This window comes from Oryza brachyantha, chromosome 1 (assembly GCF_000231095.2).
Source record: "Oryza brachyantha chromosome 1, ObraRS2, whole genome shotgun sequence".
Classification (NCBI taxonomy): Eukaryota; Viridiplantae; Streptophyta; class Magnoliopsida; order Poales; family Poaceae; genus Oryza; species Oryza brachyantha.
In genome coordinates, this window is record NC_023163.2 from 27335058 (window position 1) to 27360426 (window position 25369).

A 25369-nucleotide genomic window follows, 5' to 3' on the forward strand; every position below is an offset into this window, starting at 1 on the left:
CTATGGATCACTTAGGGAGAGCAAATAGTGGAACAGAAGAGGGGAGAAAAATTATATATATATATATATATATATATATATATAGATTTTATGTTTTTTTTGGTGTAAACTTTAGTACTCAACATATTTTTTTTAAAAAACGTAAGGACTAAAATAAAAAAATACTAGGGACTATCATGAATTTTGAAGCCACTCCAAAAGCTACCTTGCATGTGAAAAGAAAAACAAAATTTATGCCCCTGGCTTAGTATACATGGCACTCCAAGGCCACATTCGGTAACACATCCTACCAATATATATACTTTTTTCACGTTTATTGATCTGCTAAACGATACATATTTTCAAAACTTTTATATAAGAAATTGTCTTAAAAAAATACATTAATCCGTTTTTATTTTTAACATATAATAACTTAATCAATCATATATTAATCTAATCATATATTAATCCAGTGTTACGTTTTTCTAAGCGGGTTACTTCATCAAGGAAGGCCTAAGACCATTTATTAGAGTGAATTGCACCACGAATACCCTTACAGCAACTACTCGATGTGAGTGAGTAGTAATCAAGCAGAAATGATGTATTTAAAAATGAGCAGACGTGGACTGACCAGATTTACGCAACACCTTATTCCAGACGAGAGTCAAGCAGAAAGATACTCCATGTAAGTTGCTCCTTTTTTTTTTCCCTAGCGTGCAGATTGTTTCACGCGGTTAACATCCGGTGACACAGTTTGATATGTTTAAATCTAAGCCGTACGTAGCTACCTGGATGGCTAGAAATTCTGAGAATTTATATAAAAAAGTGTCGAATAATCTATAAACAGTCCCATCCAGTAATCACGTACGCCTTCAAAATTCTCAGACGGGAAATCGAATTGGGCTGCCACCCAGTTGCTAATGGATCTGATACGGCCCGTATATACTCGTTCGAAGATGACAGCGTCGTCATGTCTAATCAGCGTACAGTCATTAGCACATGATTAATTATGTTTTGAATTTGATAAACTTAAAAAATAGATTAATCTAAATTTTCACTACAAAATATATATATATATATATATATATTCTAAAAATATACCGTTTAACGTTTCGAAAGTATACGCTCAGGTAAAAAAGAAAAATTTAAATCGCACTTTAGTTGTGAACGAGCCCACTATGTTCACGAGGCCACCGGAGGCCCATCTCATGCTCCATCACCGGCCACCCCCGAGTCGTGATGAAGTGACCCCAAATGGCCCAACGGCCCCAACCCCAACCACGCGGAGCCGACAGGGTCGGTGGTTCGGTACGCCGTACGCCCGCGCCGCGTGAAAACCTCGAAACGCGAGGCGGCCCGAGCTGGAGATTGCGGGACGCGCGACCGGTCCGCGCCCACGCAGCGGGGCGGGGACCCCACATGTCAGCCACTGCCCACCGGCCGCCTTCCGAGCCGCCTCCTCCCTCGCTCCTTCCCTCCCTCTCTTCCATGGGTCCGTGCGGTATCGGCAGTTGCGCACTAGCGCTTCGTCAGAATTTCAGAGGGGAGAAAAATAGAATTTGTTCGGAGACCGAACCCGCGGCCTCAGATCTGAGACGCCACCGGCTCCTTGCCCCTCGCCCCTCTCCCCTCTCCTCGCGCGCGCGCGGGGGCCTTCGCGAACCTCCTGGAAGCTTCCGGAGGGGGCGGCTGCTCCGGCTCCGGGGGGAGATGGGGGTGCTCGACCGGCTGCCGCCGATGGACCACCTCCGGTCCGAGAAGATGTGCTTCGTGCAGCTCATCATCCCCGCCGAGAGCGCGCGCCTCGCCGTCACCTACCTCGGCGAGCTCGGGCTCCTCCAGTTCAAGGACGTGAGTGCATCTCTCTCTGTCGCTCGCTCGCTCTCGGCGCCCGTCGCTGCCCTCATCCGGCCTCTCTCCCTCCCGGATCTGTGTGATCTAACCTCGTGAATCATGATCTCTCCCGCGCCGCTTACGCGTATCGTGCTCTCTGCTCCCATTGGATCTGATTTTTGGCTGTGCTTGGATCGGGGGACTAGTGTTTCGTCAGGGTGCCACTGGATCACGACGGCTCGCGTATTTTGGTCATCTGAGCTGGTTCGGACTGCTGCGTGGATCGGATAGTGGGTGAAGAGATTCTTTTAGATCAAAGGACATAAATGCGGTGTTCATATGGACGCATTTGGTTCTAGGGAGTGAATCAAACAATGTGCTAGTGCCAGGATTGTCCTATGATAACCAGGGGTGTGAGTGGAGATGGTTTAAATACATTTATGTGCTTAGCTTTTATTGATCATAGCGGGTCTCGTCTCAATGCATGAATTTGTGCCTTGCGTTTTGTACCATTTTGCACCAACATATCGGTTGTGTTGGCGTACCGTTTGTGGACAGTTACATGCTTTGCTATTTAGCAATATTTGTTTGATGAATTGGTGCAATAGAATAAACGTGTTATTTCTTGTTATTTGGATTTTAAAAGTACACCAGTCCCCATGTGTGTTCAGAAAAGCCTTTTGAATGCTTAGTTTGATTACAGAACTCATGCACATGATATGAGTGAGAGTATGAAAAAAAAAACATGAGAGGAAAACTTAATCTTGAACTTCATCGTTATAGTTGTGTAGTACTCCCTCCGTTCCACAATGTAAGACTTTTAGCCTCGCCAAAATACATATGGATGCTAATGAATCTAGACATATATGCAAAACATATTCACTGATTAATGGATGAATCTAGGCAGAGCTAGAGAGTCTTACAATGTAGAGCGGAGGGCGTAGAAAAATTTTGAGTATGGCATCATCCTAGCAGAGAACTTAAGACAGCACTTACTTTGAAACTTGTTCCTTCTTTTACTGATTGTGCAGTTATGCTTACTTCTATAATGGCTCAATTGAGATTTGCAAAAAAAAAAAAAAAAAAGAAGATAGGCCCACTTGCTCATCTATCTCATTTTAACTTTGTTCCTCTTTATCTGCAGTTGAATGAGGATAAGAGTCCTTTTCAGCGTATATTTGTCAATCAGGTATTCTGACCTTTTATCTTTTTATTTTTCGTATGCTGATCACATCACTTTTCATAAACCTTATTCTATTCCACTACGCTATTGTCTACCTCGTACCCTTGACCTTTGTTTGAATATCGTGGTGATTATGATCTCTCCTCAAAATATAAGGTGGATTTTTAGTGTGCACAAATATTAAGATGATTATCAAATCAAGGGGACAACTTTAAATGAGCATGCTGTCATAGTTTAAATGCTTAGGGACTTAGATAGAAAATGGTTAGTGAGGGTGTGGAATTTAGACGAGGGTAAATAAGATGAAGCATCAATAAATCTAAATGCCTTATATTTTAAAAGAACTCAAAGAAAACAGTATGCCTTGTCTTTTGATGATGAGTACTGCCATTGCTTATTTGGGACTGTTGAATGGTCAATTACTTTGTTGTTGTTTGGCTTTTAAGAAGCATGTGGGGGCTATCATGTTGAGAAATAATTTGGAGGAACTTCTTATATCAGATTAGATTCATTGACACCATGGATTGTGATTTCATAATATACATAACTGGTTCCTTGCTTTTATTTATTCATGTTCCACCACAGTATAATTAAATGATGCTGTAACTATGATTTGTCAAACTGTTGCTTCCGTGCATGTCACACAAATTCTGACACTTGTAATTCCTGCCTAGGCACAGAATATTCTGCTCAATAACTTCTTTACTTAAGTTGGTTGATATTGTTAAATATCGCTCAATTCCCTTGCAGGTAAAGCGATGCGCTGAAATGTCACGCAAACTAAGATTTTTCAGTGATCAGATCAACAAGGCAGGTGTTAAGTCTTCTGTTCGACCTGTGATGCAACCAGATATCGATTTGGAGGAGTTAGAGGTGCATTACTCATGTCTTTATTTCATTTTTGATTCTGTTATTTCTGAAGTTAATAGGAAATTAACTAAAAGCAAATAGTTTTAATAAAGACTCACCTCTTTCCTCTTTCAGGCAAAATTGGGTGAGCATGAGAATGATCTGCTTGAGATGAATACAAACAGTGAGAAACTATTACAGACATACAATGAACTTCTTGAATTCAAGCTGGTCTTGTCAAAGGTTGTGTCTCAATTCTTTTAAAACATGGAATTAATTCTTCCAGTTATTCTTTGTGACTGTTAAGATGGAAGATGGAAAGATCAATACCAGTTTGTGTTGGATCCCTTCTGATGATAAAACTTTCTTCAGGAAAGAAAACGAAATTTGCCAAGAGCATGATGTTTGTAACTGATGTTTAGTCATTTTATTTGGTTTAAATTATTGAATTGTGACCTTGATCAGCAATCATAAATTTTTGTTGTAGTTGCTATTTGTCCAGTCTTGTTCTTTCCTCCCATATTTTCCTCAAATAACTTCTTGCAGGCAGGTGGGATTCTTGCTTCTTCTCACAATCATGCTACTCCAGTTGAACGGGAGCTAGAGGAACACATATATGACAAGGAGATGGATGATGGAAATGCCTATTTACTTGAACAGGTCTTTTTTTTAAAAAAAAAATTGTCCTTAAATACTTGCCCTTGTTTGATTGAAAATTTTAACAAAAAAAATGCTCTCAGGGAGTACATCTAGGGGCTTCGGAGAATTCTGGAGTGAAGTTTGTTAGTGGGATTATTTTGAAGTCCAAGGCATTAGCTTTTGAGAGGATGCTATTCCGAGCTACAAGGGGGAATATGTTTTTCAATCAGGCACCTGCAGGGGAACCTGTCACTGATCCCATTTCTGGTGAAGAGGTCTGATAGCCATGGTTTGCTCTTGGTGATTCTTGTGTATTAAATGAAATCTATTGATAAATTTTTGCCTCCAGTTACATGCTTATTGTGTTTTTTCTCTCCTTGAAAGCTGGGTTTATGAATAAAAATGGTGCATATTGTAGTACTGGAATCTAACCTTGCACGCAACAAGTTCATCCAACACTAGGAATCCTTAAAGTTTCTCATTAGTTTTAACATTCAATTTTACTTTGTCAGGTCGAGAAAACTGTTTTCGTAGTTTTCTTTTCTGGGAATCAGGCTAAAGCAAAAATATTAAAGATTTGCGCTTCATTTGGAGCAAGCTGCTACCCTGTTCCTGAGGAGATGGTTAAGCAGAGACAGATTTTTCGTGAGGTAATTTAATTTGCATATTTGGCACACAAATTCACTGCTTGATTGACTGCTTATTAGAAATTTATTGGAAGAAGCTTTAGTGTTATACATATCTGTCCTATTATTTTCGTGGGAAGTCTTATGGACCGCATTCCATTTATTTAGTGCAAGAAACTGTCCTTATGCTACACGAGAATCATAACTTGCAAAATGCTAATACATTATAAACCAATCGAATGGTATGCTATGAAGGGCAGTTGTGGAAAAGTTGTTCCTACTTTCAATGATTACAGATTTCTTTTATTTACAGGACAACCGTCTTGCTTTCAACTTTAGTCCATTCCATGACATATTATGCATCTTCATAATCTGCGGACTTTGTAGCATGTGTCTATTTGCTTTGTTGACGTAAAAAAATATATAATCTGCATGTAATGACCTATTTCTTCTCCTTGTTTTTTTCCCTGTTGAACAATATGAGACAAATATTTACCCATCCTGATTTTGTGTACATATGCTATCTGTTGAGGTATTATGCAGTAGTAACATCTATGAAAATGTGCCAGGTATCAGCACAGCTTGCTGATCTAGAAGCCACTTTGGATGCTGGAATCCAGCATAGAAACAAAGCACTAGAGTCAGTAGGTTCACAATTATGGAGGTGGACAATCATGGTAATCAAATAATACTATTTTCATTTTCTATCTGAGTACTGTCATCCCTAAAAGTTCCGTATCTGTGTTTCTGTGTTTGTGCTGAACCTGGATTTCCAAATCATAACTTCTTTTATGTTTATTTTAGGTGAAAAAGGAGAAAGCTGTATATGATACATTGAACATGCTGAACTTTGATGTCACAAAGAAATGCCTTGTTGGGGAAGGATGGTGTCCTATATTTGCTAAACCCCAGGTCAGAAATATTGCATTCATTTGAAAGTCTTATTATTGTGTTAATTCCGTTTAGGATAATTTAAGGAAATATATCTTACTTCTAATTTGCATTTCAGATCAAGGATGTTTTGCAGCGTGCGACACTTCACAGTAATTCACAAGTTGGAATAATATTTCATGAGATGGACACTATTGATTCACCGCCTACATACTTCCGAACTGATAAGTTTACTAATGGTTTCCAGGAGATTGTTGACGCATATGGGTATGTACATTGTTGCAAATGTCAACTTGAATAAATGAAATTCATACACTTTGGTTTTGATAATTCATGAACCAGAGTGTCATGAATATGTTGTTCAAATGTTGAATTTCTATGCCATGCCAATATGATTGCTTATGGATGTCTTGAGGAAAGCAGTTGTTAAAGGAGGTGTACTAGCTACTTGATCCAGCCTCCAGCTATCTGGCCCAAATATTTTTCTGTCCTAATTCAAACTTCTTCTCCTAGTGACAATAGATCATAGTTCTGAGGTTGAGCTGGTGTTTCTTAAAAACCTATTCCCTCTGTTCCAAAATATTAGCACTTGTAGCATTTGAAATTTATATCAAAATATAAGCACTTTTAGCACTACTCAGAGTATTACGTCCCATCAATCGCATCCCATTCAAATCTCTTCCCATCTTACCACCAACAACCCTTGCTTCCCCAACCATCCCTATTTAATGAGGGGCACCAAAGTCTTTTCTCCTCAACCTTAATCTCTGCTAAATAATCTAGAAATGCTTATATTTTGAACGAATGGAGTAGTTGATAATGTCGCTTCTTTAGTGCTCACATTTTTCTAGCATTGTTAGCCTTTGTAACTAGACAACCTGACCATAAAAACAGATTGATTCATTAAACCTTGGAAACTTATCTGACTACTTTAACATACTTTGCGTTGTGATGCTATTTGTTGTTATCCTTAGGCGCTAATACTTAACATGATTAGCACACTACGAAGTATGATATTTTTGTCGTGAAAACTCAGTCGTATGCTAACCATGAATTTGTCTTCTTGCAGTGTTGCTCGATATGAGGAAATTAATCCAGCTGTCTATTCTGTCATCACATTCCCATTTCTTTTTGCTGTGATGTTTGGAGATTGGGGTCATGGTATATGTCTATTGCTGGGAGCATGTGTTCTCATACTTCGTGAGAAGAAACTTTCCTCACAGGTAATCTTCTGCTGCTCATCCCTGTTTTGGTATAAATATTACATATACAAATCTTTAGATAGATGATTGATCATGGAGATGTTATTTCCCTTAGTTTGGACAGGACAGTTATATTTAAGGGGTTGTTAACTTTGTTGTCAAAATAAGCGCTGCCAAAATTTGGCTAAGCCAAACTTTAGCAAGATATCAATCCAAACATTGCCCAAAGTTGCCTCCACTACCAAAGTTTGGTAATTCTGGAGTCTTCATTTCACAAAAACTTCGCAATGGTAACGAACTAAATAGTACCAAATATTGACAACGCCTAAATTTTATACTACCAAAATCTAGTATGGTTGATTTAGTCATCAAATTGACCATCCCCTAAGTTGTCTATACCATTCCCAGTGCGGCTATCTTGACTTTATTTTCCTATTCTTGCTCCCTTCTATCCTATGGTAACGACTTGGGTAGGTTTTTAATGAATGAGTTGTGAAGTGAAGCAAGGGAGTAGACCATGTTTGTTCATGATTACCACTTTACCACTTTGGCATCAGTGAGTTAATACAATTTTGCGTTATCACGCATAAGACAAAATATTGGACTATTATTGGTAAATTCCAAATGGACTCCTATATATACGGAGAAAGTTTAATGGCGTCAAGGATTATTAGCATTTCCTTTCTGTGGGCATCGATCTCATTGCTAGCGGAGGTAAAGGTTGGCAATGTCAGTCACTGGTATTTTATGCTGCATAGATATCTATGTACTATGTGCCAGGGATCGAAAACAACCTCAAAAATTGGACATATTATCTGGTTTTTATCATTATATTAGTGCTTGACTGCATAGTAACTAAAGCAAAGTAGTCCGAAACAGCCCTTAAGCTAGTACATCTCCTAATAGTTATATAGTACACACAGTGAATATGTTAATCTTGAGCATTGCAATTTTGCCATGCCCTCAATTTATTAGTAAAAGTAATATTTCTTGCTGGAATTTGCCCGATCTTGGACATGTGTTGAAGCTTTGCCAGAGGAGTTTCTTTACCCAACACTGAGACACTGCCTTAATGAAGCATCATGCACCTGAAATTTGCGATGAACCACTTAGTTATAATATATTTACTTAAAAAGTCCAGGAAATCCTTCTTACAATGCAGAAGGTATCTATGTTATTATCTCTAACCAGTGCTTATGGTTTTGTTGCCTCACTCCATGTCCAATTTATCAAACTTTGTTGATGTGAATATTTTTCTCTAAATCTGTTCATGCTTGGAAGTTGGAAGACTATTGTTTGCTTTTAATAACTACGTGAATTATTATCTTTTGTATGTGGCCTGCACTAACACCTTCAACATGTTCCATTACTTCAGAAACTTGGTAGCTTTATGGAAATGGCATTTGGTGGGCGTTATGTTATTCTTCTGATGGCTTTATTCTCAATATACTGTGGTCTTATATACAATGAGTTTTTCTCAGTTCCATTCCATATATTTGGCAAATCAGCGTATGAATGTCGAGAGAAAACCTGCAGGTACTATGATTATTTGGATTTGCTTTTATGTGGGAAATTGTTTGATTTCTACAAACCTACTTTATTAAGCTTCTAATCTGCTGCAATAGATAGTACTTTCTACCTCAAATCAGTTTTCAACAGCTTATGTCTCTAGACCTTTAGAGTAAGGATAAGGGATAACATTTTGTTTCCTTACTGCTAAGAACATCTATTGATTAGCATGTTTAGTGTACGCAGGAAATACACTTATGTACTGAATGCATATACATAATTATCTTAACCACAAGCTATACACAAGCATACCTCAGCTGGTCACTTGTGCTCATAGGCGGATCTTGTTAAACTTGCATAGTGCCCATAAGTTGCAACGATTCCTAAAATAATATATATCTTATGTCCAAAATTTAAAATTCTAAAAATGATCTGTAAAACTGAATAAGATAATATCAACCGCACATCTACATATCCACATGCTTAAATATTCAACCAGAAAAGCAACGTACATTCATTTGATATCAACTGGCACACTAACACCATCACCAACTCTTTTTAAGTCTTGTTCAATTTTTAGAGAAATACCACTACGTATATCCATCTGATTTACATTTTGGAAGGGCTGGTACTTAGTGAAATATCTTGAGTTAATCATTAGATTCGTCATATACGTGGGTCAATGAAGCATTCTTCCATTATAACATGGTTTACTTTCAGATGACCATTTGTACCAATGATTTGTCCCTGAAGATCTAACACTCTTGAACTGTGTGATTTAGTGACGCATATACTGCCGGACTCATCAAAGTCCGTGATCCTTATCCTTTTGGAGTGGACCCAAGTTGGCGTGGAAGTCGATCTGAGCTACCCTTTCTAAACTCCTTGAAGATGAAGATGTCTATATTGATGGGTGTAACTCAGATGAACTTGGGGATTGTATTGAGTTATTTTGATGCAAAGTTTCATGGAAATGCTCTTGACATAAGGTGCTATATTTTGTTTGCATACTTACTTCTTTTGCTGCAAGTAAATTAAAGGGCACAATAAGGGGAATGTTTTTAACTGTGTGAATCCCTCAGGTATCAATTCATACCACAGATGATTTTTCTGAATAGTCTATTTGGTTACTTAGCGCTCCTAATTCTCATCAAGTGGTGCTCGGGCTCTCAAGCTGATCTGTATCATGTGATGATATATATGTTCCTTGATCCTGCTGGAGATCTTGGAGAAAATCAACTGTTTTGGGGCCAAAAGGAACTCCAGGTTTGTATAACCTTTTAATAACAAGAAAGAAGGCTTCACTATCTCATTGCCAGCTAACAATTACTCTCCATTCAGATACTGTTGTTGCTTATGGCTATCGTAGCTGTTCCATGGATGCTCTTCCCGAAGCCTTTTATCTTGAAGAAACGTCACAAGGAGGTATATTTTAAAGAAAAATCTTATAGTTGATCAACAAAGTATTTCCTTTTGAGGACTGGCTTTGGTTTGTTGTCAGACCTGCTTGCATAAATTACAACCATAGAACCACTGTTGCTTGCACTTCATTGTTAATCTCTTTATGCGGTGAACTAATGGTTAGAGTTATGAATTAGGATCATAGTGTTACTACTTCTCCTGATTGAAGTACAATGCCAGGAGTGAATAGCTTAGAGTGGTTGCTAGTTGAAGGAATGAACACTCAATCGGTTCTGTCCATGAAGGCAGCGCCAGGATTTGAGCTTTGCAATGCTAGTTATCTCAATGGATGTTGAACTGGAATGGCTGATTCTGGTTAAGGTGCTTTATGTAGCAGCTTACAAACTAGTTGCATAGTTGCATGTACTGCCAAATGATTTAGAAAAGACAATTTTCAGACTATCCACCCATAAACAAAAGGGTGGAAAGAAACTAAGAGGTTCCTTGAGATTTGTATTCGTTCTCTACTGAAAATGGTGCTAAGGTTGAAAATCTTTTGGATAATCTTTTATGTCTGAACCCAATCAACTTAGGTGGTGGCCAGCTGTTTAGTGAATTGCTAATCAAATATACCTGTGCGCAGAGGTTTCAAGGCCACACCTATCGCTTTCTTGGGACCTCAGAAATGGATCCGGATTCTGAACCAGACTCAGCCCGGTCACATCATGATGATTTCAACTTTAGTGAAGTTTTTGTGCATCAAATGATACATTCCATTGAATTTGTACTTGGTGCTGTCTCAAATACTGCATCGTATCTTCGGCTTTGGGCATTAAGGTTTTTGTTTTGTTACGTTCTATTGCAAAATTTCATCTGTGTTGATCTCTGTTCTAGTGTTGGCACTCATGAATTTCATGTTTTTTTTCTTGTCTTGAATTCAGTTTGGCACATTCTGAGCTATCAACAGTCTTCTATGAGAAGTTACTGTTACTTGCTTGGGGGTAAGTCAAGTCTCAGATTTCAGTCGACTTCACTGTTAATTTGTATATCAGTGTTTATATTCTCATATGAGTGTGGTTAAGCTTCATCTTTTCATCTAATCGTGGATATCTCATGCATGCATGGTACTCAGATTCAAAAGTGGTACAATTGCTTACTTGCACTATTTATCATATTGTTCACAGGTATGACAATCTTGTTGTGAGGTTGGTGGGGCTTGTAGTTTTTGCTTTTGCTACTGCCTTTATATTGCTGATGATGGAATCATTGAGCGCCTTCCTTCATGCACTGCGTCTACACTGGGTTGAGTTTATGAACAAGTTCTTTCATGGGGATGGCTACAAATTCATGCCATTTTCATTTGCTCTGCTAGCAGACGATGAAGAGTGATGCATATAAAGGTCACCATATAAAGAGATTGAATGTTTCTTGCCATTTTTGGACCACGGGCGTGGAATTCTTTCAAGCAGGATGGGTTTACCCAATACACAGCATTTTATCAGACGCCGGGTTTCTTCCGAACGCATGTGTGCAATCCTGGTTGAGATTGCCAGCGTGGTGGGAGGAGATTTTGTAAGTTCACGGCAATACTGTAGAGGGCAGGTGTCTCGTACAGTTCCTCCAGTGGAGAAGCAGATTATAGATGCTAACAACAAAGATAGAAATGTAGATTTGCTGCGTCTACTTTTAGTTTTTACACTTTGTCCATGTGACTGTCCCATTGTTCCTTACCACTTGAAAATGGAAGCTGCAGTCCTTGTTTATCATTATGTGATTAGGTTGTAACGAGGGATGGCGATTACTGAACTACAATGTTTGTCAATTCAAATAAAAAAAGGTAAAGCATATATGATTTCTGAAGATGTTACCAATATTGTGTACAATAAATATCAATCCATATACAATTTAGTTATCTGGGCAACTTGACAATGTTTTGGTGGTGGCTTCAAATACTCGCGTGTTTCTCCTTCCAAATCATCCCCTTAATAGAGAGGGCAGCGTCGAATACCTTCTTCCCCTGCTTCTCCACCGGACTGTGCCATGGCCTATCTCTAAGAATTACTCCCTACACGTGCAAACGTTAAACAAAAAAAAAATGGAAGGGAGTGCGTGATATAAGCAATGCATGTTGCCAGAGTGGTGTCACTTGATTATCTTGGGGGTTGTATCCTGATCGAATGGTACCTAGCTGCTCTGGTGTGGATTCCACGTCATTTCGACATTAATTTTAGACATTGTGAAAATTAATGCAGGTATTAAAAATCATTTCTATATGGAAATATTAATGGTAGAGGAACATTAATGTCTCCTAAAACAAAATATTTTGATTGAGAATTTAATGTAGATGCTGGAAACCTCTGTCAATTTTTGCTCTATAAATAGGGTGTTTCCGTTGCACCAGTCTAACATTGTACTGTTTATCTCTTCCAACAATCATCGACATGGGTGAAGTTAATCTCTTCATTGAGCTCTTGTGCGTCCTGATTTTTGCTCAATACATAGCTGGAAGTCAGGTAGGCCTATGAAATTGTATATGTTGTTACCCCTCCGTATTCGATTCTGTCATAAAATTGAGGTGATGGAAACTTACAAATTTCTGACATTTGGATTTTGTTTTCCCCTTTGACTTGTTTAGGATAAAGTTGGCAGTGATCCCCAAAGAAATGAAGTACCAATGACGTATTCTCAGGACTTGAAGGACGATAGGGTTACTTCACTTCATCAGGATCCTTCAATCTATATGATCGTCAATAGATCTATCAAAACTCAACAATCCAATGGCCAAGGCGCCTATTTTGTCTTTGTGAGTTCCATATATTATGTAATTTATTATCTTTTATTAGGTGTAAGAGTCGCATGAATCACAAATCCATGGCTGACTTAGAAGTTAGAGTTGAGGCTTCACGCTGCAGTTGACAAAAGAAGGTTTGGCGTGGATTTCCATTTCTTACCATTTTCTTTTTAGTCTGCAGGATACGAGATGAACTCAGAAAGCTATTACGGGATAGAAGTTACAACTGATGTGTACGGTCTCTCCGTTGACCAAGAGCAAAACAGTGGAGCTATGGTTGGAATTGGCAGCAAGGGTGATGATGTCAATGCAATTGTTGTTGGATGGCATGTAATTGCCTTCTCTCTTACATTTTCATGCATTCGTTGTTTCTTCCAAGATTATAGATCGCTTTTGTGTGGTTCTTGTATCAACTTTTTCCATTGTCATGTTTATAGGTCTATCCAAAGTATTATGGTGATGCATACCCTCATTTCTTTGTCCGCTGGATGGTAAGACACCTCAAATTGTATGCCTGAGTAGCCATATTATTACCCTATTATATACTTAATCTGCAATTGTATTGTAGCGTGATAGTCATCAGCAGACGGGCTGCTACAATTTAGACTGTCCTGGCTATGTGCCTGAACCTGGTTCAAGTATAGTTCCAGGAATTTCCATTAATCCGGTCTCAGAGCCTGGAGGAACCAAACATATTATCATCTTCAAAATTTTCAAGGTAATTCAAAACTATGTTTTGTAAGATTTACAATAACATTAAATATGTTCAGAATGGTAAGACTTGCATTCCACTAATCTCCTCTTCCAATTTTAAACAAATCCAGGATGGCGCTGGAGATTGGTTACTGCACTGTGGATTAGACTCCGAACCATATTTAATTGGGCGTTTTCCTGCATCATTATTCACTACCCTGCGTACCAAAGCTGACTACATGAGGGTTGCTGGATATGCGGTGAGTCGTACAACCCATTTGGCCCCAATGGGAAGCGGGTACCTTCCAACTAATCCAAAAGCAGCATCATTCAGCAATGTTCAACTCATTGATCAAGATGGCCTGACGTCCAAGATTCCGCGAGATCTACCTGCCATTGAGAATTCCCCATCCATGTATTCTGCATCTCCTATCGATTTCGAGGGTAAATTCACCTACGGTGGGCCGTTAGAATAAGAAAACAATCGGTTTAACTTCGTATGTATGTATATATATATATATATATATATATATATATAAAAGATAAGAAAACAACGGTTGCTAATTTTGATGCTGAACTTAACATTTATAGATAAGGCTTCTCTGTTGTTGCATGATTGTAATTTTTAATTTCCAAGTCATCGAAATTCCAAAGAGATGACAATAATATGGGCTGCACGCCAGGTACTATCCCATTTCTGGTCCAACTGGAATGGGCCTCACGTTAGACACAGTCACGATATCAATTAGAAAGGGCCTCATGTAAGCTGCAGCCTGTTCCGGACAAACTTTGATGGCCTGCAAAATCCGTCGGCGTCAGTCTTGTACTGTTACTGTTTCAGCTTTTATTGAATGATTTGATGGTTACAAAACTGGGAAAATGCAGTCCTAAAAGAGAGCTCAAGATCTACTGCCTCCTCCGTCCCGAAATAAGATTATTTTCCGTTTTTCCGTGTTCAATGTTTGAACATTGGTCTTATTTAAAAAAATTTTATAATTAATATTTTTATTCTGATAAAACATGAATAGTACTTTATACCTAACTAATTTTTTAAAGTTTTTATATAAATTTTTTAAATAAGACGAATGATTAAACATTGAACACGGAAAAACAAAAAATAACCTTATTCGGGACTTATTCGGGACGAAGGCAGTAACAAGCAACCGCACCAGCACCAAATGAAGGCATCAATCTTGAGTCAGTTCTTCTGCACACAAGACATGAGATACTGGTACAATCTTGAAATAACCAAATATTGAATGCCCCCTCTAGACCACAAGCCCTTGACCGTACGGCAAGCATCACATCATGAAGGGCAAGAGCATTGCAGAATTATAGGTTAACCAGCATTATTCAAAGCTAGGGTACTTGCAATAGATTTGTGTGAAATGATACATGTATCGGAATGCAAAAGATTGGAAAACTGCCAATGTGTGAAAATTGTTCTGAATATACAGGCAAAAGCAAGCGTTAAACCACTTATGAAGCACTTTACATCTGGTAATCGCCACAGCCAAATGTTAAATATCGCCACAGCCACAGCCAACGTCTAAACCGACACCCTTCAAGTGCTTTAGTCTTCTACTAATAAATATGCCCCTAATGCGGGCACTTCCTTAAAAGATGGATAATCACTGCAGCAAAAGGAGTATTGCATCAGCATCAGGACTAAGAAAATAAACACAGGACATGTATAAAAGCACTAGAAGATTTTTTTTCTGATCTGCAGCTCAAAATCTCCAGAGTTCACATGCACAGAAAAAAATTACAGGAGTAGAGGTGAATCATTTTCAAAGAGACAGAATGCGCAATCGTTAATGAACAAAGCATCTAGCTGAAAATTGACCTAAGGGTGGCTATAAATTCTGTACAAAAGACTTACCTCACAGAGTATATCAGTTTCTGAAATTTTGTCTTCATCTTTAGGTGTCCCCATTATGGTACTGCACGTGTGATGGCATAAACAGTGTCAGCTAGAGAATTTAATAGTTGAGATGTGCATTAATTTTATATCTTGTTTATCTTCAAGGATGAAGCATATCATTGTGCTGACAGATCTATGCTACGTTACCTGAGGTTGCATATAACCCATCCCTTGGGTGTAAGCTCCAACCATCTAAAAATATTATCTGTATGTCAGCTTTTTCAAACGTCAGTAAGAAGAAAGCCATACAAGTTACTGATACTAACCCCTTGTGCACTTGAGCTACTAGCGCCACTCTGAGGACCAATTGCATCCTTTTTTACTGAACCATCAGCCTTTGAGGTTAGCTTACTATCGCCCTACCAAGAACGAGTAGTGATACAATTAGAACTTGATATCTTGATGGAAAAATATAGATCTTAATAGTATTTACCAATGCATAAATATATATTGCCAGGCAAATCGAACTGTGACAGACTAAATGGACGCAAGTAGTTTTCCTCTAACGTGTATGAATGAAAGGATGATTCAGGTCTTCGCCTTACAGTTCAGAGTAGGCTATGGTACATTTCTTGCTAAGGGCCAACTATCTCTAATTTAAGGCCATATTTGCATATCCATCTTTTGTGGAGTTATTCTAATAACAGGATTACAAAATTGGAACATTTTTTCGTTCACATAAAATTTCACATGAAACAATAGCATATTTAAAAAAAAAGGATTTTGAGGAGGGTAGAATGCTAGATGCGGTACCTCCATCTGCAGTTAACAGAGCACATCCCCAAGTATTGCAAATTTGCCAGTAGGACAGAAGAGACGTCAGATGAATATACAACAACAAAAAGATTTCACATTTACACTGCGGAGCACCATTACCTCTCTATACTTCTGCAAATAGATCCTCAAGGGTTCAACATACTCCTCGAAACCAAGCGTGCCCATCGCATATAGGAGATCTTCACCGTTGATGGTCTTGCGCTTTTCCTTCTGGCATTTGTCGCTAGCCCTGTCCCATCCCCGCCCGCCGCCCAAACCACCAAGCAAGCAAAATCACACCCTAAAACCCACCACAGGAACCAGCCCGATCGAAACCAACAGAAAAGAAAAAAAAAAGGAAGGCAGGGGATCACGGTACCGAGTCAACTCACTCGCTGGTGACGAAGGAGATGAACTCCGAGACGCACTCCTGCAGGGTCTCCTTGGCGTCCTTGGCGATCTTGCCGTTGGCCGGCACGGCCTTCTTCATGATCCGGCTGATGTTGGCGATGGGCAGGAACCTGTCCTGCTCCCTCACCCCTCCGCTCCTCGGCGGGCTCCCGCTCTCGTCGTGGCTCCCGCCGTCCGCCATCCCCGCAGCGCAGCGCGGCACGGCACACCCACCCCCTCCCAAAAAAAAAAAAAGAAGAAAGAAACCCTAGATCCACCAGAGCACACGGGGCTCAGGCCGGAGCGGGGGAGGTGGCGAGCAGCGTTGGTTCCGTACCTTACGTCACAAAAAAAAAACGCGCGCGCGCGCGCGCACGGGCGCGGGGGAGGCGCGGAGGAGGAGAAGAAGAGAGAGAGGAGGGCGAGGGGACGGGGCGGGGGAGAGGAGGAGGGAGGAAGCGGCGGTTGGTGAATGGTGCGGTGAGGAAGGGTGGAATAGGTAGATCGGACGCTGGAGAAGGGAGAGGCGGCCTGGGCCGGTGCGATGCGGGCGGCCGGGGTATCCGGGCCGTTCGTCGGACGCAGAGACGAGAGGGGGGGTGGGGACTGGGGTGGGGTAGGTTCCTGACAGAGTGACAGGCGGACTCGGAGAACTCGCTGTTTGGCCTTTATTTGGCTTGGTTTAAGTATTTCAGTCTCCTCGTTGTTGTTTGTGTATCCAGCTTAGGGCTCGTTTAGTTTCTAATTTTTTTTAAAAAAAAAAAGTATCGGATCAAATTTTTTAACATTTAAATGGAGTATTAAATATAGATGAAACTAAAAACTAATTACATATTTATGGGAGAAATCTTGAGACGAATCTTTTGTGCCCGATTAGTCCATGATTAGCCATAAGTTATACAGTAACCAACATATGCTAATGACGGCTTAATTAGGCTTAAAAATTCGTCTCGCGGTTTTCAGGCGAGCTGTGAAATTTGTTTTTTTATTCGTGTTCGAAAACTCCTTTCAACATCCGATCAAACGTTTGATGTAACCTTTCCTTCAAAAAAATTTGCCATCTAAACAGGGCCTTAATATACTAGTGTATTGCAATAGATTCATATTGTACCGTATATACTTATAGCGAAAAAATGTTCTTTTTAAAACAAGCCACTTTATTTTTTCTTGGTTTTTTTTCGAGCAATGGTTTTTAGGTGACGTGGGAGTGGGGAAGAGTACAGATGATTTCCTTTTAAGCAATAGAGATAAGCATAACCGAAACTATCTATTAATAATTTAACAATAATTTGTAAGAAAACTTTTATATATGTGTTTTTAAATATCTTTAAAAATATTGAAAAATAAAGTATGATGGACAAAATATCAAATTTAAGTTCAAATTTAAGTTTTAAAATTAAAACTTTGCTTTATAGGCGTAAGCAAAAGACGAAGGTGTTACCCTCCAATTCTCCAAATGCTTCTCCTGTTTCTTTAATACTTCATACATTCCGTATATAACCATTGTATTTAGCCGATGTTAAGATCAATAAAAAGAATATATATCACTCCGTTTATCTATAAATTTGGTTAAATCTAACGATGTTTGATTTCAGACAAACTCGTAATAACTTGTGAAACAGGGGAGTGGTATATTAGACATATCTGATTACTCCCTCCAATCTAGTTATGTTTAAAGTTTAACTAACAATCAGACAAACCATAACAAAATAATTGATAACTATATAATTTTTAATAAGATCAACGACTAAATATAGGTTAAAAAGTTAACGCCCTGAAACGTAAAAATAACGGAGTGAGTATTATCTTAGAACAAATTTGAGCTGGACCGAGAAATTTCTTGCGGCTTGATCTGGATTCCGGACTGGGGAGATTCTTAGTTATTGATGCTCCCAACAACTACGGAGAAAAACCGTAGCTCGCAACTATTTGGAATCCTTTTTATTATAATTATTTTCCCTATTTTTTCCTAATTGTCTGAAAGCAGCATTGGCGATCTTGTTTCAATCTTCTTATTATATATAAAAAAACCAACTGATTTTGAAAGCAGTGTTTGCAATCCTATTTCGAGGTTTATGTAAAAGCCCTAGCAGGATTAATTTTACAGAGCCCAGCACAATATGATGGTTTCAGATAGTTTCTAATTTATCAAAATTCGATGGCATGAAAAAAAATCTGATTTACACAAAGGAATTAGTATGATATTCAAACAATTTCAAGTAAGAATTTGTTTTCGTAATCCATGCAGCATATAACTGCTGTCTAGATTCTAGTCCCACATATTTGGCCTCAAAACATGTTAGTCACCAGACCGGAACGCTGATAGCCAGGTATCATATAAGCATAGCGATTAACGTTGAACAGGACTAATAGCTGGACAAGGGTCAAAAGCCTCAAATAACACACATAAGCATAGCCTGCTCAAATAAAAACTCAGCATAGTACTTCCCCTTAACAGAAGCAAAATCTGATGACGAGACATGGTTTTTACCAACACAATCTTATATAAAAAGTGCATTTTAAATTTAGCAAGGAACCATCCTTCTTAAGCATCTAAAGCCTTCATATTGTCTATTCCATGCCTGCCAACCAAGATACAGCAGCCTAAGACCTTGGCTTCTCCTTCTTCTCCTTGAAGAGAGCCAGGAGAGACACACCAGAGACCTTGACGACCTTGAATCGGACACCAGGAATATCTCCCACAGCATGGCCCTTACGACCAAATCCAGCAATCAACACCTCGTCCTGGATAATGGCCAAAGAAATAAGTATAGGCAGTAAAGCAAACCATTCTAAGAGAGCACAGGATTTAGAACGTACGTTTTCCTCGATGAAGTTCAGGCAACCGTCATTGGGCACAAAGGCAGCAATCTTCTTCCCGTTCTTCACAAGCTGCACACGGGCACACTTACGGATAGCAGAGTTAGGCTGCTTAGCCTCAATACCACTGCAACAGAGCCATCGAAATTCTAACATTAGCATATAAGCTGACAAAGCAAAGGGTGACAAAGAAATCTTATAGTTTCTACATACATCTTCTCCAGAACAATGCCCTTGGCATGAGATGACCCAGCAAAGGGTTTCTTCCACTCATTGCCCAAATGGCTCTTCTTGTAGGCCTTGTCAGCCCATCTCTGGTTCCTGCGGTGGGTCTTGAGCTTGCGCCCAGCTCCCATACCACGTGTCTTCCTGCATTACCAGGAAATAATGGTTAATGCAGCTATATCAAAACAATATTATGGTTTTACCATACAACAGTTGACATAGCAGCAAAATCCAAAAGGGAAATATAACAGCTTGCAGCGAAGAAAGAGCACACAATGAGAAAGGGCTAACGTGAACGAATAGTTTAAATGAATATACCACGGGAATAGACTATTGAGCATAAGCATAATTAGCGGTATTGTCTTTTTCTTGGAGAAAGACAGTATTGTTACATGAACAGAATATGTAAATTTTCCATCGCAAAGAGATGGTCCTGGCACAAACCACACAGGGATTTGGCCGCTAATAGGTCTAATATATATATGCTACCATGCATAACCTCCCAGATCCAAGTAGTTTGATCTAAGAATTTCTTATTACACGGCAGCAACGGATTGATATCGCTTATGAATATGTTTAGTGCTGACGGTTTATAATCTGATCAGCACTGGACCGTCAATAAGCTTGGTTCCATCACACGAAGATTGATCAAAATCACAGTACGAGCGCAAACAAAAAAACTGAGGCGTATGTCACCGCATTCGAAAATCAGGTGGTAATATCCAAGCACCCAGCTACAGGTTACGCCGACTAAACCATCCCAGATCGCTAAGGCCTAGGCAGATAAAATCAGTCGGGAGAGGGTGACGGCGAGCTTGCTTACCCCATGTTGACGGAAGGGTTCGGAAGATCTCCGAGGCGGCGGCGGAGGCGAGGGGACCGCGGGCTGGGAGCGGCGGCGGCGGCTGCACTAGAGGAGAGGGATAGGGGGAGGGGGAGAGACGCTATTTATTTGCGGCGGCGTTGCTGTCTAGGGTTTGCTGATGGGCCTTCCTGCTTCAAGATCCGTGCTGGATGAACAACGGCCCATCTCCTATACCGAATTTTACATCCCGCGAGTGAAGCCGTCCAGCAATCAACCAATCATATCTATTTGGTGTTTTTCTCTTTGTGGCGAGTCCCCCATTGAGAACGCCTCCGCTAGTAACGAGACAATACTTTGGGCACATCCAATATAAAGGGTTTAGTGAGGTGCTTAACAATATGATTAAGCTAAACACTATATCGATTTTTATACACAAACACTTCTCTTTAGCACTGTATTGGAGGTGCCCTAAGGCAGGTCAAGTATTGCTTCTTACTGCTTTTGATTTAATCGAATACATGTGTATGCCAGCAATTTATTTTATTAGATAGGTGATCCAATTAGATAATATGCACAAGATTCGGTGTTTGATAATTACATATCTCACTATAAAATTTTACTAACTTACCGTAATAGTTGTTTGCCATCTGTCTTAAATATTCATTACACGGCAAAATATAAACCAAAAGGAAAATAGAGAAATAAATAAATCAATAGTCATGTGTTCGGGTCCCTCTATTGATATACTTCAAAACAAGATGAAATCAGCTTGAGCGATATAATATTACAACCAAGAATTACCTATAGCTTACTCGGAATAATATGTTAACCATAAACTCGGCTACACCACTTTTCTTCTATCTTTTTATCTCACATATGTGTTTTATGCATAAATTCTAGCCTTGGCATGAAAGACACCTCTTTTTTTTGTCTTCAAAAAAGTCAATGTTTTAATTTTTTCGCTATTGATTAAAACAATATTATCTGGAACTATATATATATATATATATATATATATATATATATATATATATATTAAATTTCATTAGGAAACTAAAAATGGTAATCATAAATGGAACAATACCAGTCGTATCTATCAGAATTTAATTTTATTCACACTGGATGCATCAAATTTAATTAGAAAACTAAATAAATAGAAATCAATTATAAATATAACAATACGAGCACTGTCGATCAGAAAAAAATTCACGTTGGATGTTTTTTGGGTATTATCTAAATGCCAGTACCAATAAATATAGTAAATGGCTATAAAAATATTTTAGAACAACAATTACTAAATATATTATTTTTTCAAATATCATTAACTGCATGCATAATTAAGCATTATAATGATTGAGTAAATTGTTTATTTTGGACTTATAATATGTATAAAAAGTATGTACTTAAATTTAGTACTTCTTATCTGCAATTAATGTAACGTGACTGATATAGGGCCCGCCAGCGACACCAACGGCAACATTCTTGAGGTAGGCGTCGGCACCGCACCGCTGGACTGCACATACGTACAACAGGCACGATAGCAGCGTGTTGTACACCGTCGAGCACGATAGTGGCGCCCTCGCCACCATCGTTGTGGTCGTCCTTGGCGGCCCCGGCAGCACCAGCAGCGCCGCGGCCACTGTCGTCGCCACACCGTCGTCGTTGTCTCCGCCGCAAACAATGTCGCCCTCGCCACCGTCGTTGTGCATGTCCCCGACGGCCCCGGTAGCACCAGCAGCATCGCGGCCGCTGTTGCCGTCGCATCGTCGTTGTTGCCTCCGCCGTGAACAGCGCTACCCTTGCCACTGTCGTCGTGCCAGTACTAGCTCCAGCTCCATCTTATTGTTGAAGCTAATTCATCTTCTTGATACCTCATGAATAACAAGAGTATAATGCATCTTTTGAAGCCTCTAGATCACTCATGCATGGTTGAGAAGCTAATTTATTTCTTAAAACTTTTAACCATCTCATGCATGGCTAAACCTCTCTAATATTATGAAGCAAGGATTAAATAATAGCTATAAATGTATGAAAACTTCTAGCCTCTCAAATGTTCATGAAACAATAGACAAATAGTAGAAATATATGGAAATCTCTAGAAAAATATAGTATTTTCATAAATGTTCATGTGATCTAGAATAATCTACTTACTTGTAGAATAATCTAACCTAACATGTATTGGATGATGGATTATAAATAGACACCAAGGATGAGTAGAGTTAATGTACTCTTGCACATTGAAGTGAATGAGAGCTAGCTAACCACTTACTCCACACAAGACTGACTCTCTTTAGGAGGCATAAAAATAAAACAACTTCTCTATTCTCTTGATCCTAACCAATTTTACAAAATAATTAGCACCAACACTTATAAAACCTAGCAGCAAGCCCAAATATTTTCTTTATCTTAGTCCTCTCTAACTCATTGTTTAGTGGATGGTCCTGTCATGATTTTTCAAAAAATAAATAGTTATATAAACTATGAATACACACATATATATAAGTTAGAAAAAAAATAAAAATATATGTACATACCTTAATTTCTCTCTCACTTTTCTCATTTTTTTATCAACCTTAAATTGGAGTTTTCTCTACTTGTCCCCTCCTCCACGTACATGAGTAGGGGTTTGTATCGGCTCTAATGACATAACAATCCCTAAGCTCATATTGGTTAAATCTTCAGGTATTTGAAATGGTTGTATCCCTTAAAAATGAGTATACTGCACATTTGACTAAAAGTTGTAAAATAAAAAAACTTTTGTGCACAAAAAACAAATAAATACATTTTTAGAGCAAACCAAAAATACATGTGTAAAAACTAAAACATTTTATATTGTTTTTTTTGCTGAAATTATGTATACTTGAGTTGTTATCTTGATGTTGATCTATATTTTCAAAAAATATATGTCGACAAAAAGGTGAGATCAGACATAATTTACTCCCGGAATAAAAAACTAAAAAAATACTAAGTAATTATAAGTTACTTACTACATATGCACAAAATACATCCATAAAATAAACACAATGCCCTATGCATAGTTAGAAAAACATTATATCGAAATTAGTATATTCTCTGTTTGTGTTTTTATAGTTGTGCACTAGTATGTTGTGAGAGTCAGGGTTACGGACAGTGGAACTGGTCTGCCACGTGGACATGTGGAATACTGTAATATGGAGAAGAGCCCGATGGATGAATATTTTATATAGTTTTTTTCTCTCTATACAAAGTTACTACGGAGTAGTGAAGGTTTAATTTGATAGAAAAACAACTTTGATTATTTCTTTTCCTATATTTTTCCCATGGTTTTAAAGAGGATAGCGGAGGCTTAAGGCCCCTCATAGTCTAAACAACTAGTGCTAATAGCTCTAGGAAAAAAAGGTAGGTTAAAAAATCTATAGGGCAATAAGGTCTATAATGCTCCCCTGCAAGACTCAACCAACCTAGTAGGCACCGGTTCACGGCGTTCCTTAACTTCTCTTTCCTACGTGGTGGGCTCAGGGGACAGGTTACATAGTCTGATTATGAGAGGTCTAAGCCCCCACCGTGTATTATATCTGTCCCTGTCTTCTAATACCACATTTCTTTTACCTTTTTCGAAGAATTCAAGTTGCTTGTATAGTCATGTATGAGCAGCTAAGCACCGAAGCCCTTTACTGTAACACTAGTTTTCACGGTTATTGCCGGAAATTAAGTTTGTGGTTATCTTCTTTGAAGTAGGAGTATATGTAGTCTGTACTCCCTTCACTCCAAAATTATGAGTATGTTTTGTTTCGTTAGAACAAATGTTTAATCAAAGATTATTATGTTAATATATTATTTATATGACACAAAAAATCTAAAAATATGTTTAAATACAAATATAACAATATCAATTTTGTGACATAAAAATTATATCCGAATAGAATAATATTTGATCAAACTATTGGATTAAATGAAACAAGATACGCCTATATTTTAAAATGGATGGATCATCTCATTTTAGTTTTTATCGAAGTACTACTAACTTTTATTTGGCTAAATAGATTGTTTATAATATTATATTTAGATAAAAGAAATCTAAGTTTACCAGTGGTAGGGTAGAGGGAATGAAGAAGGAACGAGATAGGGGTTTACATGTCGGTCCAATTGTTTTTTTCCCTACTAGTACATGTGAGTCCCCTATATTTTTAGTTTTATTTTTTTTATTAATTGAATTGCATAAGTGGCATATAGATGACACGTCACATAGCATAAAAGTGTCGCATGAAATCCTATGGAGACAACCTAGAGGAGCGGTAAATAGGTGTCTCGAAAAATTCTTCATTCATAGCGGTCAGTAGGGCTGGACTGTCCGGTTGGGGCTCTCGGGTTGGGCCGAGAGCTCTAGCCAGACTATCTGGCTATGAACTCCGGGTCATCCGGTCAGTTAAAGGAGAGACTTATAAGTCCTCCTTTCTTAGTGGAGTTTATGAAAACGTGCCGTGTGTGTGTAAAGTATGAATGCGAAAAGATCACACAAACAAAGAAAACAAGAAACACACAAAGAATATCACGAGAGATTTTTACCTGAAGTTCAGATCCTTCGATCCTACTCTCCGTTGAGGCGCTCCACTGGGCAGGATCCCTTTTTATCCTTTCCCCCTCTTGGCTTCCTCCCACAAGACCGACACGTGTCTTCGGATTCACCCCTAGGCGCTAGCAAGCCCTTGATCGACCACCAAGGTCAAGATAAAGGCGCCTCCCCTAGCCCTAAGTTGCAACCCGCTCTACCCGGTAACCTTCTATGAAGAAGCACAATAATCCATTAGAAAACTTACCTATTTCCTTGCAGAGGTTAAACACCAACCTTCATAAACTTGATCCCGGACGATCTA

General features: G+C 38.8%; 4 protein-coding genes across 4 annotated transcripts; 2 read left to right on the plus strand and 2 right to left on the minus strand.

Moving 5' to 3' along the window:
• Positions 1–1484: 1484 nt before the first annotated feature.
• LOC102721123 (V-type proton ATPase subunit a1) lies at positions 1485–11983 on the plus strand. Its single transcript, XM_006644903.2, has 18 exons — positions 1485–1830; positions 2957–3001; positions 3746–3868; positions 3980–4087; positions 4391–4504; positions 4585–4758; positions 4996–5133; positions 5679–5786; positions 5914–6021; positions 6119–6267; positions 7070–7223; positions 8578–8738; positions 9494–9700; positions 9794–9977; positions 10053–10136; positions 10756–10949; positions 11054–11113; positions 11297–11983. Exons 1-18 carry the CDS (start codon positions 1690–1692, stop codon positions 11499–11501), a joined length of 2457 nt encoding a protein of 818 aa, XP_006644966.1. The 5' UTR covers positions 1485–1689; the 3' UTR covers positions 11502–11983.
• A 559-nt stretch (positions 11984–12542) lies between these two features.
• Positions 12543–14072, plus strand: LOC102707270. Its single transcript, XM_015841259.1, has 6 exons — positions 12543–12625; positions 12748–12915; positions 13078–13233; positions 13341–13394; positions 13472–13621; positions 13728–14072. Exons 1-6 carry the CDS (start codon positions 12554–12556, stop codon positions 14070–14072), a joined length of 945 nt encoding a protein of 314 aa, XP_015696745.1. The 5' UTR covers positions 12543–12553.
• Positions 14073–14920: 848 nt separating this feature from the next.
• LOC102721406 (nuclear transcription factor Y subunit B-2) lies at positions 14921–17062 on the minus strand. The gene is made up of 7 exons (XM_006644904.2): positions 16669–17062; positions 16397–16526; positions 16274–16279; positions 15787–15879; positions 15668–15712; positions 15479–15539; positions 14921–15230 (listed from the first exon to the last, which is right to left on the minus strand). The coding sequence occupies exons 1-6, from the start codon at positions 16866–16868 to the stop codon at positions 15519–15521; spliced, it is 495 nt and encodes a 164-aa protein (XP_006644967.1). The 5' UTR covers positions 16869–17062; the 3' UTR covers positions 14921–15230; positions 15479–15518.
• A 1954-nt stretch (positions 17063–19016) lies between these two features.
• Positions 19017–20637, minus strand: LOC102721689 (40S ribosomal protein S23). Its single transcript, XM_006644905.2, has 4 exons — positions 20535–20637; positions 19700–19855; positions 19487–19613; positions 19017–19411 (listed from the first exon to the last, which is right to left on the minus strand). The coding sequence occupies exons 1-4, from the start codon at positions 20537–20539 to the stop codon at positions 19271–19273; spliced, it is 429 nt and encodes a 142-aa protein (XP_006644968.1). The 5' UTR covers positions 20540–20637; the 3' UTR covers positions 19017–19270.
• Positions 20638–25369: the final 4732 nt, after the last annotated feature.

Excerpts from the sequence above, each read along its gene's own strand:
- LOC102721123 (XM_006644903.2), top strand. The coding sequence starts at position 1,690 with ATGGGGGTGCTCGACCGGCTGCCGCCGATGGACCACCTCCGGTCCGAG. Across the intron at positions 4,505-4,584 it reads ATGCCTATTTACTTGAACAG|GGAGTACATCTAGGGGCTTC; the intron begins GTCTTTTTTTTA and ends AAATGCTCTCAG. Across the intron at positions 5,787-5,913 it reads TATGGAGGTGGACAATCATG|GTGAAAAAGGAGAAAGCTGT; the intron begins GTAATCAAATAA and ends TGTTTATTTTAG.
- LOC102707270 (XM_015841259.1), top strand. The coding sequence starts at position 12,554 with ATGGGTGAAGTTAATCTCTTCATTGAGCTCTTGTGCGTCCTGATTTTT. Across the intron at positions 12,916-13,077 it reads AAGGCGCCTATTTTGTCTTT|TCTGCAGGATACGAGATGAA; the intron begins GTGAGTTCCATA and ends TTTTCTTTTTAG. Across the intron at positions 13,234-13,340 it reads CAATTGTTGTTGGATGGCAT|GTCTATCCAAAGTATTATGG; the intron begins GTAATTGCCTTC and ends TCATGTTTATAG.
- LOC102721406 (XM_006644904.2), bottom strand. The coding sequence starts at position 16,868 with ATGGCGGACGGCGGGAGCCACGACGAGAGCGGGAGCCCGCCGAGGAGC. Across the intron at positions 16,527-16,668 it reads ATCTCCTTCGTCACCAGCGA|GGCTAGCGACAAATGCCAGA; the intron begins GTGAGTTGACTC and ends GGGATGGGACAG. Across the intron at positions 15,713-15,786 it reads GTAGCTCAAGTGCACAAGGG|ATGGTTGGAGCTTACACCCA; the intron begins GTTAGTATCAGT and ends TAATATTTTTAG.
- LOC102721689 (XM_006644905.2), bottom strand. Across the intron at positions 19,614-19,699 it reads GGCATTGTTCTGGAGAAGAT|TGGTATTGAGGCTAAGCAGC; the intron begins GTATGTAGAAAC and ends GCTCTGTTGCAG. Across the intron at positions 19,412-19,486 it reads TGAACTTCATCGAGGAAAAC|GACGAGGTGTTGATTGCTGG; the intron begins GTACGTTCTAAA and ends GCCATTATCCAG.